The sequence below is a fragment of the Cydia fagiglandana genome, chromosome 13, assembly GCF_963556715.1.
Source record: "Cydia fagiglandana chromosome 13, ilCydFagi1.1, whole genome shotgun sequence".
Classification (NCBI taxonomy): domain Eukaryota; kingdom Metazoa; phylum Arthropoda; class Insecta; order Lepidoptera; family Tortricidae; genus Cydia; species Cydia fagiglandana.
In genome coordinates, this window is record NC_085944.1 from 12,851,495 (window position 1) to 12,871,096 (window position 19,602).

Genomic DNA, 19,602 nt, shown 5'->3' on the forward strand with positions numbered 1-19,602 from the left:
TTCACTCCGCCTGAATATTGCATAATTGAATGCAAATGTGACGAAAAGCTTAGTTGAGACGAAACAAGAGCTGAGCCCGTTCTCAATTTTGAGATTTCGAGGTGAGTATACCCGTCGCTCTGACGGGGCGTAACCGCGACGTGAGAGACTGTATTTGTGTGTGTAATGCACGCACACAGACGCGTGCGCTCGTACTCGCACCCGCAGTTTGAGGAGTGGTCAATACTAGTATGTACTTTTTAGGGTTCCGTAGCCAAATGGCAAAAAACGAAACCCTTATGGATTCGTCATGTCTGTCCGTCTGTCTGTCTGTCCGTGTATGTCACAGCCACTTTTTTCCGAAACTATAAGAACTATACTGCTGAAACTTGGTAACTAGATGTATTCTGTGAACCGCATTAAGATTTTCACACAAAAATATAAAAAAAACAATAAATTTTAGGGGTTCCCCATATTAGAACTGAAACTCAAAAATGTTTTTTTTTTTCAACAAACCCATACGTGTGGGGTATCTATCTATGGATAGGACTTCAAAAATGATATTGAGGTTTCTAATATCATTTTTTCTAAACTGAATAACTTGCGCGAGAAACACTTCCAAAGTGGTAAATTGTGTGTTCCCGCCCCCTGTAACTTCTAAAATAAGAGAATGATAAAACTAAAAAAAATATACGATGTACATTACCATGCAGACTTCCACCGAAAATTGGTTTGAACGAGATCTAGTACGTAGTTTCTTTTTAATACGTCATAAATCGTAAACCGCAATTTTATTATGTTAGGTACTTGCTGCTACGGAACCCTTCTTCATGGGCGTGTCCGATTCGCACTTGGCCGCTTTTTTATATAATATATTTGTGTTTAGGTTTTCATGGAAGTTTCGTCGCCTCTTCCTTCGTTTTCTCGTGATCGTTAGTACTTGATATTAATCAAGCCAACAAAGTAAAAAAACCGGACAAGTGCGAGTCAGTTTCGTACTAATACATAGTATACAATACAATATTATACTCTTTATTGCACACCTGACATACATGAAGTTTACAATAAATGAACAATAACATAAACAAAAACAATAGAGGTAACAACAGGCGGCCTAGTATTATTTAGTAGTATTTGTTATTATAGCGGCATTTTCATCTCCTCAGGTGGTGGAGATGAAAGAAAATTATTTTCTTTCTTTAAGTTTCAAATTACCTACAACAGCTAATAATTGTCTATGCGTTATTTCTCAGGATGTAAGTAACAAAATTCCGGTTTATATCTTATTTTTTATAATTGCATTAAATTACCTATACATTGAAATGTGCCAATTGACTTGATCTAGAAAATAGCTTATTTAAAAGCTAAAGAATTTATCTGAAACCACTTTTTCCCTATGTTTGCTGCGGAGTTCTCCCTAAATACACGGGAAAATCTTCACGGCGCTCAACACTGACTGCCGTATTCGAACTTCAAGATATTCACAAGAGACGACACGTACTAGATCCATTCTAGATACGTTATAGTTTAGATATCAACTAGTTCTCTTTTGCAGCACAATTCAGGCAACCAATGTCACTTTCACGTTAGATAGAGTAAGATGTCTATTAGATGTGATATGGATCTCTAAGTCATATCCTGTGGTGGAAATCGTTCAAGAGTATCTCCAGAATCGCGCAAATGTCAAATTTGACAGGTTAGATCTTAAACATAGGTATCGTTATCGTATCTTGGTGATGTCTAAAAGATATCTAATAGATGTCTACTTCAAAATCCGAATCGGGCCCTGAAGCTAATTTACGAGACGCAGACTACCCTCAAATAATAAAACGTGCTAAATACCAAGCGAAAATTGATGGTCGGCTTACACAGAATCTTGGCCTCATTCTTAAATCTGTATTCCACGTCAAATAATGATACCGAAAATATATTGATTGACTATAAAATTGCCCTAGCTCGTTCTTCAAGGAAAAAATATGCGTGTACGACACAAAGATGTCAAAAATAAGTTGATTGTTGGTTTGTTGGTAGAGGGCTTTATATTTTCATTTCTGAATTGGCCCCTTCATTTTTTGTAAGAGCAATCTGTAAATCTGAAATTAGGGCGCAAATAGTCTTACTGCCTTTTTTCTTTTTTGTGGCCGATTTTAATTTCAAGCGCCGACAGATAAATTCAAAGAGACTAATATTCAAAGGGTTTTTTTAATCAGGTTCATAATACAGTGCATTGTGCAACGTGGAGGGTAAGAGGAATATTGTACGAGAGTTTATTATATTCACGACAGCCGTAGCCGGAGTGAATTAAAGACTCGAGTAACAATATTCTTACCCCCGGTGTTACACACCATTGAAATTTGTGTAAAAATATTTTAAACGGCTATTAAATTAATCAAATTAAATATTTCTAAGCATAAAGTAAAATACAGGGTGTTTGGTACATCGTTTGCCAAATTAAAACGGCAGATAGCTTCAGTCATTTGCTATCTTCTCATGCCTAGAAAAACAAAATTGGGCATAGTTTTTTTTACTACTACGCAAGTAAAAATTAGAAATTTACGAAAAACTGTCATAGAAGTGACATTTTTTTTTTCCACCAAATTAAAAAATTATAGACCTGAGAAGATAGCAAATTACTCAACCTATCTGCCGTTTTAATTTGGCAAACGATGTACCAAACACCCTGTATTAGATAATAAACGGCGGTATTTTAAAAGTAAAGCTCCTGTTATACCTTGACTTTAAACAACAGTAGATTGTTTTACTTGTCACTAACTACTTTATAATTTTATTACCTATTTACATAGGCACCGAGCGAATGAGGCATGTTAAATTTATTTATTTATTGACTGTCTATGAAATACAGTTTTACATGTGGTTCCAATAGTTTCAGAGCGAATTGAGTGTGACAGACAGATGAACAATATACAGCCATACAAGAGATTCTATCAATAAGAATTCCATTTTTTTGATGTACGGAACTCTAAAAAGTAGTAAGGTAAGTAATTAACAACTTGTTTACTAACTCAGCGTAAACTTTAACTAACTAAAGTCCATTAACTTTCTAATTACTTAAGTAAGGAACTCCCATCGGCTTCCTGAGAGTAAAATGAGGTTTCCACGTGGCTCCGTGATTGAATGACATACTCAGTCATTCATTACCATTGCAAAAGCTGGGAAAAACGGAACGCCTGAAACCCTTTTTCATCAATGTTGGTCACAGGATACTTAAGACCAGTGTTTTAACTCTAGTGCGTATAAAAAAATAAGTATTTAGTGCAATCATAATACAGAAAACAAAATACAAAATAATTAACACCGAAATGGTTTTACCAACATTTAATCTACACTACAGTATCACAATTGAAAAAAAACCAGGCAAGTGCGAGTCGAACTCGCGCACGAAGGGTTCCGTACCATAATGGAACAAAAAGGCTAAAATAAATTATCCATCCAAGTACTGACCTCGCCCGACGTTGCTTTTAACTTCGGTCAAAAATCACGTTTGTTGTATGGGAGCCCCACTGTTTTTAGTATTTGTTGTTATAGCGGCAACAGAAATACATCATCTGTGAAAATTTCAACTGTATAGCTATCACGGTTCGTGAAATACAGCCTGGTGACAGACAGACGGACGGACGGAAGGACAGCAGAGTCTTAGTAATAGGGTCCCGTTAGGTAGGTTTAGTAGGATAGGTTTGTTTGTAGGTAGTTTTAAAAATGCCCTTTGGGTACGGAACCCTAAAAAAGCATTGGTAGCCTAGCAGCGGTAAGAACGTGCGACTTTCAATCCGGTGGTCATGGGTTGAAACCCAGACTAGTACCAATTTTTCGGACCCTATGTTTGATTTGATATATAATTTGATATTTACCAGTCGCTTTTCTCGGGAAGGAAAACATTATAAGGAAACCGGACTAATCCCAACAAGTTTCCCCTCTGGGTTGAAGGTCGGATGGCAGTCGCTAGCGTAAAATCTGGTGACTATTCCAATTCTTGGGATTAGTTGCTAAGCAGCCCCAGGCTCCTATGAGCCGTGACAAAAAGCTGGGATAACGCGAGGAAGACGATGATTAATTATCAAATTTAGGTTCTTCGTATAGCGTATACATAAATTATGTCACAATTATATTATGAATACTGCAATAAATACGTTACACTTAAAAAATGGTCTTCGTTGTGTCTATTAATATACTAAATAGTGAGTTTTAGTTTTCATCCGATGATATATATATATATAATGTACTAAATAGTGAGTTTTAGTTTTCATCCGATGATATAATACGAGCATTTTTCACTTACTTCCCATGTAAATTGCAACATACGGCATACCTAAGTATCAGTGAGTATCTAATTAACATAATTGCAAACAAAAATACAAAAATCTGCTGCCTACAACATTATCCTTTACATTCTCATGGCAACCTAATACTGCTGATATCAATGGGTCTGTATCAAACAAACAAATCAAATAACAGAAAATATCAGTAAACATCTCATTTTCATTCTTTCCCATGCCTGTGGTTTCCCTTCGCCCAAATGAATTATTTACGCAATACATAAAATATGTATGCGGCTCTCACACATTCAAATTCGCCTTGACCAACCACAGCGTAAAAAGTTACAATGGGCCAATGTCTTGGATGTATGCGTTAATGCGGACACAGCACAAGAACACAGTAGGGTTGTCATAGACTTTTACACATCTGTGCAAAATTTACACTTGACTCATTATAAGACACGCGAGCCTTGTAATTAGTACCGAGCTATTAACAATGGTGATGTATGCAGTTCGGGTGCGCGCGACCCGGCCTCACACCTCTCACGATTGCCCTGTCTTCGCCAAACCACAAGGCTACTGTATATTTTTCCTAGTTTATTTCGAAGTTTGACCAAAAAAAATTTTAATTTAAAAATAGACTTCCAAAAAAAAAGTGACACTAAATTTTCCCAGTGAGAACACAGTTACTAAAAACATTTTCTACAAAATGAGGCTGGTACTACTTACAAAACCAAAACAATGCCAATAGAGTAAGAGGTCAAATCGAACGTGCATTTTGATAATCTAAATTCTAAATCCTTACACGGCGGGAAGAAGCTCGAGATATTCTACTGAAGGAATTTGAACTTAAAGTAAGATTACATAAGGTTCCAATTTCTTAAATTTTTTCCCGCCAGATATCAACTTCTTCCCACCGTGTACGAAAATAACATCTTATTTTGTTATCATTTGCGCCTTCATTTCGCTTGTACTTGTCCGTGCTTATATTAGCGCGAGCGAGATGTACGGGCGAATGATGATAAGACGAAGTAAAAATGTAAGTTGGAATTGGCATCCAAGTAACAATATATTATACTTATTGTATTGGAGAATTTGCTACTGAAACTAGCTGTATGGCTTGGCCTCTAGCCAGGGCGAAACTACTTGAGGACGATTCTTTGCAAGTCATAATAAAGTTATCACTTACTCCTAGATGGCGCATATTAATGAAATTCAATTTTATGTAGATAATAGCTTCTGCGACTTCATCTCCGTGGAATGACGATTATTGATAAAAACTATTCTTTTTCCTTTTCCGGGCCTTAAACTCTTTAAGTTTAACATTTAAGTAGGTTCCGCAGTTAAACGCGAAGAGTTAACAGATAGACAGACAGACAGTCAGACACAGAGTTACGTTCAAATTTATAATTAGATATTAGTAGGGAAGGTTTCGTAAAAACTAGTACCTATGCCAATTGTTTGGATTGGTTGTCAAGCGGACACCAGGCTCTCATGAGCTGTGGCAAAAATGCCGGGACAACGCGAGGAATAGGAAGAAGAAGATTAGTAGGGAAGGTTTGGACACGTGAAAAGAATGAGTGAAAGAAGGCTAACAAAGTGAGTGTATAAGGAAGAAGTAGAAGTGGGAGTTGGAAGGGGTAGACCTCGGCGGAATTTCTCTAATCAAATGAGTGAAATCGTGAAGAAAGGCTAGGTCAAGAGCGCCCAAAACCGGCGAGCGTGTTTGAGGAATGTTATGAAAGTGATGTACCGAAAGAGGTATGACAGGATCGTAGCAAGTGGAAATCCATGGTCTCTGCCTACCCCTCCGGGAAATAGGCGTGGTTATAATATGTATGTAAGGAATGGATCATCATCATCATTCTCTTGCCCTTTTCCCATTCACTTGGGGTCGGCGCAGCATGTCTTTCTCTTCCACACCTCTCTGTCACCCGTCATCTCATCATTCACTTGCGCTCGTTTCATATCATCTCGCACACAGTCCATCCACCTTTTCATTGGTTTTCCTCTCCTCGTAATTCCCTTCAGATTAATTCGTAGCACCTTTCTCGTCACATGAGGATCACAGCCTGTAATTTAACTGAAACTCATCCACAAAAAAAATACGTTTTAAGTACATAATCTTTTTAAAATAATGGAAAAAAAGGATAAGTATTTCACAAAATTAGTTCGGGTTCGGGATCCGAACTTCGGATCGATGTATAGTCCGTTTTTTTTAGCATTAGAAAGAACTTCGCAGAAGTTCGCTTGTGGTTCTAAATCTGGCACTTTTAGCGGTAACAATTTGAAGTAAATTATATGTATTGACCATGCTACATTAGATAATTCAATCATTAGTAACAAATAACAAGCCTGATAAAAACTGCACGCTTGCTTCTGCGGAGTTCTTTCTAATGCTAAAAATACCGGGCAAGTGCGAGTCGGACTCGCGCACGAAGGGTTCCGTACCATAATGCAAAAAAAAAAACAAAAAAAAGCAAACAAAAAACGGTCACCCATCCAAGTACTGACCCCTCCCGACGTTGCTTAACTTTGGTCAAAAATCACGTTTGTTGTATGGGAGCCCCATTTAAATCTTTATTTTATTCTGTTTTTAGTATTTGTTGTTATAGCGGCAACAGAAATACATCATCTGTGAAAATTTCAACTGTCTAGCTATCACGGTTCGTGAGATACAGCCTGGTGACAGACGGACGGACGGACGGACGGACGGACGGACGGACAGCGAAGTCTTAGTAATAGGGTCCCGTTTTACCCTTTGGGTACGGAACCCTAAAAAACGAACTATAGCATAAGCCAGCCTTAACAAGCACCTTGTATGCAGGGCTCGTAAAATGACAAAGGTGCTATAAGTATTTTATGATCGTATTAAACAATGAGTTTTCTAGCGTTGAATAATTTATTCGTTATGTCAACCGGCTTCCAAAAAAAGACAAGATATTCACATTCTTGATTATATGTAGGTATATAATTATATATTTCGGGGATCTCAGAAACGGCTCTAACGCTTTTGTTGTGCTATATGGGGGTTTTCTGTCGAAAAATCGATCAAGCTAAGTTTCATCCCTGAAAAAACGCGCATTGCATGTTTTTCCATGCAGATACTTTTAACAAATAACGTTTTCTAGTATCAATAATATAAATTCAAATGCCCACTCTCTTCAGACCGTCATCATAGGAATGCCATTACTTATATTATATCAACATAATAACGTTAGGGCTGATAATTTATATGATTAAGTGGAAATATTAATAATATCGATTATGTGATTTACCTGCATTAAGCGAAGAGCAATGACGGAATTGTTCCTCTCCCCTCCACCCACAGGCACTTCGCAGATTATTCGAACACCCTGTTAACAATTTTATTAAAATTAATTTAACTGATACATGTAAATATTCATATTAAATTACCTGATGTAGTTGCTCATGGTATAAATTGGTACAGATTAGTTTAAATTTAGTTTTAAGAGATTACCACGCCACCATACTCTAAATCTCTCTCCGCAATTTAGATCTTGTGCTACCTGAATCACACTTTGCATACTATAAGAAAAGCATCAACCACATCGCAATTAAAATATATAATAGTCTTGACATAAAAATTAAGGATTCCAATAATGTTAAAGAGTTTAGTACGAATCTTAAGACATATTTAATAAGTAGACCATTCTATAACCTGGACGAATACTTTGGTAAGATATTTGATTAACATAGACCTTGGAATTGCATTAATTTTATCTTGATTTTTATTGTTTTGGACTGTTATTATAATTGTTTGTTGAATCTTGTGATGTGTTGTATTAATCTGTATAATTATTCATTTTTATTCTAATGACATTATCAATTTTATTATGTGCTATCTATTTTCTGTATTTTTGACATGTTTTTAAATTACTTTATTTTTTTCCTGTTTTAACTTGTTTGATACTGTGTATCCACTACTGCATGGACTATTCCTTATTCGCAATAAAGATATTGAGTATTGAGTATTGAGTATTGAAATTATAGTGTCAAAAGAGCACTTGTGTTTGCAAATGAACCGTTTACGCAGAAACCTCCAGGTCTAAGCCTCGCTCTGATGGCAAAAGGCCTGACAGGCTGAAATTTGAACTTAGGGGAAAGGATAAGTGTATAGTAATTTGGGACGCCAGGTGGGTCAGAACTTGCCGCCTTGCACATTGGCCGGGCGGTCCGGACGGTAGGAGCAGCGGCTGAATTAGCGGCACTTCGACACGCTCCATAGGTTTGAGTCAACCGTGCAGAGTCAAATACCTAATTCGCCAGGATTACGCGTTTTTCTATTGAAATAATTATCAAATATCATGGCACTAAATGTTCAATAAAATGTGCAAAACTTTAAGCGTGTATCAATCAACATTTTAAATGTTGTTATAACTTTTTCTTTTGGTTTTGAAAAGCACCGCCTACAATCTTTTCTGCTTTGCCTTAGGGTTGACTGGTAAATAATGCCTCATGGCATTAAGTTCAGTGGTGTAAGTAAGTGGCAGGTAAGTAAGTTGTTCTTTTGTGCAATATAGTTTAAATAAACGTGAAACCATTCTTATTCATATAAATAAATATCAATGACATGGTGCTCGGTACCTCAGCCACATTATAGCAACTTGCATGCACAAATAATTTGCGTCAACGTTTTTGTAATATGCTTGTAACATTGTGACATCTTAGCGTACGCGCACCTACGTTTTTGCTTAGTGATAAAATTTAGTATTTAAATTTCTGCAAGATTTAGCATGAAGCCGCTTAAATAGTACTTGCAAAATTATTCTGCAAAGTGCAAATAGGATGGTGTGTTTTCACTCGTCTAAACGCTCAAGTCGCATACCGGTTCTTGACTAACCATTACAGACCATTACAAATTCCTTTGTGCTAAATCCGCTAAAGGAAGCAGTTGATTTATTATCCGTGACAATGAAGAATTATTTGCAATGGAAATCCCAGTAAATTTATGCTAATAAGACTAAAATCTGTTCGATTTGTGAGACGCGTGTACCAATAAATATATAAAAAAAAACTAAATCTACTTTCACCTGTTCGGCTGCTTATGGTATTCGTTTATGGATATTGCAAAGAAATGGATGTTCGATACTTTCAATACGATGTTTTCTGTATCAATTTCATAATGTGAACTTGTATTCAGTCTATCCCTTTGTAAACAAGTTTTTCCAATATGCATGTAACTATGAAACTGTTACTTTAAAATTGATCAGCTTTGAAAGTAATCTACCTAAATGAGCGCGGAGAGCACACATCTATTTGTCAAATCCAACCGTGTCGTATCTAGACTAATGGCAGCCAAGTTTAAACCCCGTATTGAAAATCCGTTTGTCCGTTTAAGTCTTATATTTTCGCATTATTTTTTGGCCGTAAAAACCCGGGTTTTCAATACATAATTATTCGTCATTCGAGCCGATGTTTTGGAGTTTCGTCATATCTTTTATAGTTGACTGTGGAAACAAACGATTTGATCTTGCCCTCGACAGTTGGCTTCCCCAAGGTAGACCGTTGTAAAATTCGCTGGACTTCATAAAGGAAGGAAGGACAACACCAGGAAAACTATTTTTAAAATTATTTTATCTATGACCAAACGGAATCGTCAGATTGTCACTCACGGATTTGGACCCAAAACCATCGCTCACACGTCGCCAGGATGGATGAGATGGGCGCTAATCAATAACGGAGTGATCCCTGGAGGAAATGGCGTGGTTGAACAGAGGCATTAGTTGACATCTTTTCCCTGTTTTTTACCTGACTAACGAGAAAAAGTCACGTTTTCGTGAGAATTTCGGTATATTTGCGTGTGAACATCTTTGGAACGCATGCAAAAAAATACACTCGTTATAGTTCGTTTTTTTTAGCATTAGAAAGAACTTCGCAGAAGTAAGCTTGTGGTTCCAAATCCGGCACTTTTAGCGGTAATAATTTGAAGTAAATTATATGTAATGACCGTGCTACATTAGATAATTCAATAATTATTAACAATTAAAGAGCCTGATAAAAACTGTACGCTTACTTCTGTGGAGTTCTTTCTAATGCTAAAAAAAATGAACTATAGGGTAGTACATCTGTGTGACATTTGTTTTCTTTTATAGTTATTTTTTGGTGATAATAATATTAACTCGATTAAATGTATATAACTAACGTTCAGCGACCACCGATTGTATACTACCTATTCATCCCGTCCTTATTTTCCGTCTTCAAAAAGTAAAAATCACAATTTTATTATCAGTATCACTACACCGTATAAACAAACTGTTCGTATGTTTGTTTGTTTGTGGTAAACTCAAAATCTACTGAACGGATTTTCATGCGGTTAATTTCATTCATTATTCATTCCGCTCGTGCTAGCTATTGTTGTGCATCGATCTGATCTGTTTATACACATATTTTGGCGCAAATGTATGTACATTATCCTTTTGTTAGAAAATTTCGTGACGATCAAATAATGGCCGTATGTAACATAATCAGCGGCTTTCCTCCCTTGTTAGTAAATAGAATCCTGTTTCCTTAATTAGAGAGCGTAATTAAATTCCGCACAATAGAGAGTAAAATAAAATATCTGTATCATCTGGCAAAGGAATAAAATATTTTTAATTTGTGTTTTGTTGTATTGTTGTACCTCTTTTCTTCTTCTTCCTGGCGTTGTCCCGGCATTTTGCCACGGCTCATGGGAGCCTGCGGTCCGCTTGACAACTAATCCCATGATTTGACGTAGGCACTAGTTTTTACGAAAGCGACTGCCATCTGACCTTCCAACCCAGAGGGGAAACTAGGCCTTATTGGGATTAGTCCGGTTTCCTCACGATGTTTTCGTTCACCGAAAAGCGACTGGCAAATATCAAATGATATTTCGTACATAGCTTCCGAAAAACTCATTGGTACGAGCCGGGGTTTGAACCCGGGACCTCCGGATTGAAAGTCGCACGCTCTTACCGCTAGGCCACCAGCGCTTTTTGTATTGTTGAACCTATTGTTTTAAATACAGCCTGGCAAAAAAGAGTAGAAATTAAAAAGTGGCAACACTGTAGTGTCGTCCCTTTCAAATCAATTTATATAAGAGAACGGGACGACACTACAGTGTGGTCACTTTTTAATGTTGCTTAGTGTTGTTGTTAATTAATTATACGTACAGTTACCGGTGGGAGCGTTATTACTTTAAAGAAGAAGAAGAAGAAATACATTTATTTAACATCTTGGAAATAACACACAAAACAAATTACACAAACTATTAAGATGCTAAAGAGGATCCCCACTCAGCATAATGCCACGGCAAGCCATGACGCTGATTTTCAGAAATCAGGCATTTATAAATGTATCTTTTACTGCCAATATGTCCGTGAACATCGAAGGATTAATGAAATCGAATAAAATATATTATACGATAAAATTCAAATAAATAAATTAAATACCTAAGCATTCCATGGAATTGTCTATCCTTGTCCTGTACGAACGAATTGTCTGAAGATTTACAGTTATAAGAGTTTTCTTTTCTATGACAAATGGTCAAAAATATGCACCGAATAAAAATAATGCGTCTGTACGGGACAACCCATGGAATGCTTCTATGAATGTTTCCACAGGCTGTCCCGTACAAACGAATCTTATTTCATATATCCCACCTTTTTTTTCGGCTTTTAAAGTCGGCAGTTATTATTCTGTGCATATTTCTGACCTTTTGTCACAAAAACTCCTATACCTACATATCTTCAGAAAATTCGCGTTGTACGGTACAAGCGGTAGACAATTTCATGGAATAGGTGTAATCCCTATACAGGTTGTCCCTAAAACCCAAGACTATTTTGGGGACACCCGATATACTCACATCTATAGCAGTGTCGATGAGAAGATAAAGCGGCTTGTACGCATGCGCGACCTTCGCTCTAAACACGAACAATCTGCGCCTGCACACTCGTCGAGGCTCCAAAATTACCTGAAACAATATACGTGTAATAGTGTGTGTGTAAACTGTGGAATGAACTGTCGCCTGCGGTTTTTCCGGACCGATACGACCTTCAAGAAAAGAGCCTACTCGTACTCCCATCTTAAATTCCGGCATCACGCTTACAATCCATCTCGTGTTGCAGGTGTCTCTCGTGTTGCAGGACGGTAATCACTAACCATCAGACGATACGTCTGTGAGTTGTTGAAAATACGCTGCTGGATCTCAAAATAATAATTACAGTACAGATTGACTAAATATAATGTTTTCTCCCTTTTTACGACACCGCAGTTCGTTAAGAAATGCAAGCTAGCTCATACATTTTAAACAAGCACTTGTCTTCGGTACTGTTGTCTGCACAAAGTAAAACAGTACCAGTATAGAATCAGTAAAATATTCTCGCTAGAATCTCAACAATGGATTTCATCGCAATTATTTCTTGAAGAGAAAGGGTTCGAAGCAATCCAACAATGTAAATACGACGTAATAGAAGCTTAACAATAACTCATTATGCATTCGTTAGGAAGAAAGAAAATCGTTAAACAATATAAAAATTCCCTTTCAAGCAATTAACGGTGAAGTTTCCGAATGGTTCATTTCAGTGAGGGTATTATTTTAGATTCCCGGTGAACTTTTAAAATAATTAAATTACGTTTTTGGATACCCTTTGTAATTAAATTTTAGTATAGCTATTGTACAGTAAAAAGAAAAAACGGAAATTGAATTAGTGACTTTTGTTACGGGAGAATTTGAATGTGTTTTCTTGGAACTATGAGCACTGCCATAATAGAATAGAATACATTTATTCAGACAACACATCAATACAAATAACACACACATAATAATGATAATGCAGTTATATGTAGGTATCGGGGCCCATTACTAGATGTGCGTGACCGCCGCTTCACAAAGCATGTGTAATGTATGAAAACCATACAACCTTTTTTTTTATCACGCCTATTTCCGGGAGGGATGGGCAGAGATCACGGATTTCCAAATACCTAATTGCTACGATCCTGACATACCTCTTTCGCTTCCTTCACTTTCATAACATTCCTCATACACGCTCGCCGGTTTAGGGTGCTCTTGACCTGGCCTTTCTTCGGGAATCTCTTCTTCTTCTTATTCTTCGAATGAAAAAAAAAGTATAAATGACAGATTCTAGACGGACATACCGTTATTTGTTTTTCGTTGTAACTTCCGATTTCGAAATCGTTCGGTAAAAACTTCACCTTGAGAAATTCTTCGCCATCTAAAAGCAGAATTAGATAAAGAATCATCAGTGAAATATTATTATTGGTCTTATAAGGTTCACAATGAAAGCAAATAATATAACGAATCATTTTTAAGCAATTGATAAACGTTAAATATGCGTGACAGGAAGTGTGGTTTAAGGGACTTTTAAGGGCATGGTTTCCACTTGAATTTTTTGTCGCTATTGGCGACATGTTTCGGACCCTTCGGCGGTCCTTCCTCAGGCTCTCCTAGTCGCACGAGGCGGGCGGCGCGATCAGTGCAGGACTTGCAGTCGCCGCGAGCACTCGAGCCTGAAGAAGGACCCCGAAGGGCCCGAAACATGTCGCCAATAGCGACTAAAAATTCAAGTGAGTGAAACCGTTGTCGTTTAAAAAACAGTTTAAAATATGTCTCATGAAAGTTTAATATCGAGCACAGGTTCCGGTTAGATCTCACTTACTTTATTAGCGAAACCGTTTAGAATCTTGGCATTCTTTTACATTTATGCCTTTGCTGGGATTCAGATATCGTCTTTCATAAAAAGTCGCCGCCAGAAAATATTTATGTCGACAGAACAAATTCAAGAGCCAACCAAAATGGCGACTCAAATAGAAAATGTTTATGTTAAGAGAACAGAAAACAGTTTCTCAGTAGACTTAGAAGTAAAGTCGGTTGACTGCACGCCCTTGATACAATATCCCTTCTTAGTAACGAGAAAAGATTCTTTGTCATCTTAAAAACTAACTATCCCCCGGTTTCGGTGCTCATTAAGACCCGACTCGATTCTATACCTCAGACCAAATGATCAAAGTTCCTATTTTCTTACACATAATTGTACATTTTATTTTTAAAAGCATACACCCTAAAATGGTGTACTTTTTCTAGTAGAGTTAAGTCATTTTGGATGTAAACTCCATACTAAATTATCTACGTATTTTGTAGAAAAGACAAAACGGCGAGGTTGGTATTTTAATGTGTTACTTTAGGTACCACAAACTGCTACAAACGAGTAAAGTGATGAGTTTGTGAGACGGGAAATTCCTTTTTAAGCAAAGATTCGGAATTTCGATTTTGGTATACCATCTATCCACCACTGCGTTATGTGTTAGCAATGTGTTGAGAGTTGAGACTGTTTAACTGATTCGGAATTGGTTAAGTTTCAACCGACCTGGACCCATAATAAGACCTAAATCAAATTTAAACTACTGAGACTAACTACTACTATTAACTTAACCTAAGTTAACCACTCACATGATTCATGCAACTGTAGTTGCGAACTGTCACTCTTATTTTAACATAATAATAGAGGTCACTGAAAAATATCAATTATGTGAGTGGGTATTTTTACGGTTTTAAAATAAGACCTAAAATTGGAAACTGAGACGGAATCAAAGCAGCTTACGATGATTGCTGTTTTCACCCGTAGAACGAAGACTAATTTGTATCTGCTTACCAAGGGGTGCCTCCCAACGCACAGTGGTGGCTATGGGCGTAGTATTCGTTATCCGCAGCTTGTAGCATGAACAGCAGCAAGGAGTCAATACTCGGCTGGGTCGCAACAAGGCGCTGCCGTGGGTATTTACGCCAGGGTCCAAATCACAAGTTTCGCCTATCAAAGAATTCTTGGATTATCTGAACCGTAATAAAATTCAAAAATTCACAATATATTTATTTCAGAAATTAATATTACAGGAGAGGCAGTACAGTGATCCCCACACTAGGCTGAGCCTGTGACGTGGGGATCATAGCGAAATACCTACAGAGTGCCGACATCGACATGTCGCGGCTATTATTTTACCAGAATTATAATTATAATGATTATTAAAGCTACTATATTAATGCTAAGAATATTCTATCAGTCTGTTTGATTGCACAAGAGGGATAGGGGCAGTTCTGACTCGAACACAAAAATATCATCTCCAGAGCTTGTTACGACAGCCAGATGATCTAGATCAGCGGTCGGTAACCAGCGGCCCGCGAGCCTCCCTGGCTATTGTGTATCTTATATTGACAGATGACAATGTCTGATAAAGTCATAAATATTAACAAAGTGCGGCCCGCGTCCGCTTCGTTAACTGCTATGTGGCCCTTGGCTGCTAAAAGGTTGCCGACCGCTGATCTAGATGTTACGACGTGACATTTTAAGATCTTGACAAGGAAATGGGGTGCCATTTAGGATATTTATAAAAATAAGTTTTCACCACACCAGCAAAATAAGTTTGCACTTCGAAAACGAATAGCAAAGTTACATTTTATCCACATGTGAGGCAAAGTTTAGTAATCAAATGCAGATTTTGAGTTGTTTTCTTATCACTGATTTAAACTTTCACGATTATTAAACATTATCAAACTGCACAACGGGACTTAATCGCGTATTTAAGTTTTAAGATTTACCTCCGACGTTTCGAGGACGGCGTTGTCCCCGTGGTCTCGGAGAAGACTGGCTCAAGTTGACATCAACATCTTCTAGCCGCGCGAGTTTTTCGAACTACCCGCACTTGGTCTTGTTTATCAGTTTGAACGTTTTGCGCACTAGGGATGTCACTCTGTCGACACACAACACTAACGATATTCGATTTATCGACTGTCGATATTCGTTTCCGCTTACATTTACTAATGACTGGATTCCATGTGGATGAGATCTTAAAACCCTCGTCCCGATTAAAATCAAATCAAAAATCCATTGAAATCAAAAAACATTGCAATTTTAATCGGGACGAGGGTTTTAAGATCTCATCCACATGGAATCCAGTCATTAGTAAATGTAAGCGGAAACGAATATCGACAGTCGATAAATCGAATATCGTTAGTGTTGTGTGTCGACAGAGTGACATCCCTAGTGCGCAAAACGTTCAAACTGCTAAACAAGACCAAGTGCGGGTAGTTCGAAAAACTCGCGCGGCTAGAAGATGTTGATGTCAACTTGAGCCAGTCTTCTCCGAGACCACGGGGACAACGCCGTCCTCGAAACGTCGGAGGTAAATCTTAAAACTTAAATACGCGATTAAGTCCCGTTGTGCAGTTTGATATTGTTTTCTTATGTTTGCCGGTATAATTGACTTTTTCTCCAATATGCTCGGAAATGTTCACCTTACTGTAGCAAAAATAGTACGGGAAGTTCTTCGTTAATGTCAAACTCTAATTAAAAAACATCAAACTATCGCTGTCCTGTTCTAGCGGACGGGAAGTAAAAAAACACTACAGTAATAACTTATTACTGTAGTGTTTTTTTACTTTTTAATAATAAAAAACGAAAACGGCCAATTATTATTGCCGCGAGCCGCTTCTACACGACCCGATCAGCTATCATTTCACGTGTATGATCGTGCGAATACTGCTTAATAAAATCAAAGATTATTTTTATATTTTTTTTAAATCTCATCCGTGTTCATAAAGCTTATATAGTTTGTCAAAGGACTTTCTCATTTCAAACATAGACAAAGAGAATCATACTATCTTTGTCTTAAACTAGTACTAGCACCCAAAAGAAAAGGATGGGTATAGTTTTCCTGGTTCTTACTGACTTAAAAGTTGGTTTGACCAACTATATTGCACAATTATATTGAATGAACGAATACTGAATGGCAGAATAAGTTTGTAACTTTAACTTTTAAAAATTAATTAAAGAGGGAAATTGTTTTTGACATTTTGGATGTGAAGGTTTGATTTGAGTGATGCTTGATGGTTAAATAATAATTATTTTAGCTTATTTCCTCGCATGTTTGGAGAAAAGCACTATATATGCCTCGACAGGAATAGCAATTCGTGGATTCGTCTTCTTTGTCGGACTCCGCTTCGCGTCGTCCGACAAAATCGAAACTCATCCACGATTTGCCCTTTCCCGGCCTCTGCAATAATGTACTATTAAATGATGAATTGATGATTTTGGATGATAAATATTTAATAAAATTCATTTGGATTTGATTTTGTTTGATATTTTACATTTAATATTTGCTTCGGGTTGGTGTGGTGAAAAATTTTGTGTTTCACTCGGGGGCAAATTTTGTTTAACCCTCGTGCTTTGAAACCCTCGCAACGCTCGCTACGCTCGTGGTTCAATTTTGGAATCTTTCGCTTGCTCTGGTATCAATAGCACGAGCGGTTAAACAACAACTTTGCCCCCTTGTAAAACAAATAACTATTATTTCTTACAATCGCCCTTCTTGTCGCCACCGCAAGGAAATACTTGTAACACCAGACGGGGCGCCACGACCCGGTAAGCCAGCAAGGTGGCCCTTGAATTACAGGCCGGAGCGCCCGGTATTCTTGCCGTGTCAGGAGCTGTGCGGGTCAGTTTCACCAGTGTGGCTACGATGCGGTCAGTCTAAAGTAGGCAATAAATAAATAAACTATAAATAGAGATACGAGGTCTGTAATGATAGCAGTCCATGACAATACCCATGCGCTTGTGGCCTAGCGGTAAAAGCGTGCGACTTTCAATCCGGAGGTCGCGGGTTCAAACCCCGGCTCGTACCAATGAGTTTTTCGGAACTTATGGTCAGCCAAGAAAGTGGTCTACCACTTTTCGACTCTATTAATCAATGAGTCGACTCTATCAATCAATGAGTCGAAAAGTGGTAGACCACTTTCTTGGCTGACTATACGAAATATCATTTGATATTTATTAGTTGCTTTTCGGTGAAGAAAAACATCATGAGGAAACCCGACTAATCCCAATAAGGCCTAGTTTCCCCTCTGGGTTGGAAGGTCAGATGGCAGTTGCTTCGGTAAAAACTAGAGCCTACGTCAAATCATGGATTAGTTGTAAAGCGGTCCCCAGGCTCCCACGACCTGTGGCAAAATGCCAGGATAACGTAAGAAGGAAGAAGACAATACCCATAAACTGGGTTGAAATGACTAAAAAAAAAGACTAACCATAGGCGCATGGACGTGGTATTCGATCCTGGAGCGCTTGTTGTGAGCCAAACATCCCCTACTGGGTCTGAGTAGCGAGCAAGTGCAAGCGCGTTCGTGACAAACATCGCATGCGTGGTCGGTTTGCGCGCACGCTTTGCTGGGTGGATTCTCGCCTGTCCAGCGGTACGGAGTCGCCCACCAGCAGATCTAAGGGAATAAACATTATTTAGGTCATATAGCAAAGCCGGCGGGTCGGGCAATCTAGGTATTTTTAGGAGGATGTGGTGGACGCTGATCTGCGCAAACTCCAGGTTCGAGATCGGCAAGAAACTCACTGCACAGGCCGCGTAGCCAAAAGATGCCAATCGCTTATGCTCCGTCGCGATCGAAACGTCACATGTCACTATCGCAATAATACGGATGAGTGATAGAGAGACATAATGCTTTTCGTTGTAGTAGCGACAGCGATTGTAACCTTGGCTAGGCCGGCAGGACCGGGATCGGTGGCGAGCAGTCGTGTTGGAAGCCAAGACACACTTTGGGTCGCTGCGTCAGAGGAGTAAAAGTAAGTAAGTAAATTGCTGAATTCAAATAGTATTTGCAAATAGTAATTTTTTTCCCCTTACTATGGAGGTGTTATAATTTTAGAAAACTATGTAGCAAAACAATGTATGTACATAGGTATGATTTTGTCATACGTTCCGTCCGTAGCATCAAAACTACGGAGGCGATTTTAGTAACTGACGATTGTGTCGTTCAAAGGTGTATGTGAAGTCCCCAATCCGCATTGGGCTAGCGTGGGGACTATAGCCCAAACCCTCTCGCGCATGAGAGGAGGCGTCTGCTCAGCAGTGGGACGTATATAGGCTGAAATGATGATGATGATGATGTGTCGAACAATTTATTTTTAAGACAATGTTTATCAGTTATAAAAGCTAGATTTTAACCGAATTCATAAAAATAGTATAAAACATTTGGTTTGTATTAATTATACCTATATTATAACCTAAATATTTGGCTAATACGCCATCAGCGCTCGAGCATTATTAGAAAATTATTGTTTTATAAATGAAGTTCCTTTTATCTGCCATAATAACTAAAGTTTTGATATTTTACGATAGTATCTGAGAATTTTCCAAAGCCACAATATTATATTTCATCTAGATACGATAACATTTGTATTTACATTTGTGCCCCAATTCCTTGTATCGGGGAAACTGAAATCAATCGTCTAGGGAAATACGAGATGGTTTACCCCGCGGCTCTTCCATAATATGAAACAAAATAGGTGAT

The 19,602-nt window shown here is 37.9% G+C and overlaps 1 protein-coding gene across 1 annotated transcript in view; it reads right to left on the reverse strand.

Annotated features, from left to right (window-relative positions):
- Nucleotides 1–19,602, reverse strand: part of LOC134670329 (uncharacterized) — a 94,280-nt gene that overhangs the window by 72,125 nt on the left and 2,553 nt on the right. Inside the window, exons 2-7 of the mRNA XM_063528128.1 lie at nucleotides 18,328–18,516; nucleotides 17,605–17,776; nucleotides 14,906–15,061; nucleotides 13,392–13,468; nucleotides 12,100–12,207; nucleotides 7,532–7,609 (exon numbers count right to left, since the gene is read on the reverse strand). Of these exons, the coding sequence (XP_063384198.1) occupies nucleotides 7,532–7,609; nucleotides 12,100–12,207; nucleotides 13,392–13,468; nucleotides 14,906–15,061; nucleotides 17,605–17,776; nucleotides 18,328–18,516 (780 nt within the window). The remainder of the gene's footprint in view (nucleotides 1–7,531; nucleotides 7,610–12,099; nucleotides 12,208–13,391; nucleotides 13,469–14,905; nucleotides 15,062–17,604; nucleotides 17,777–18,327; nucleotides 18,517–19,602) is intronic.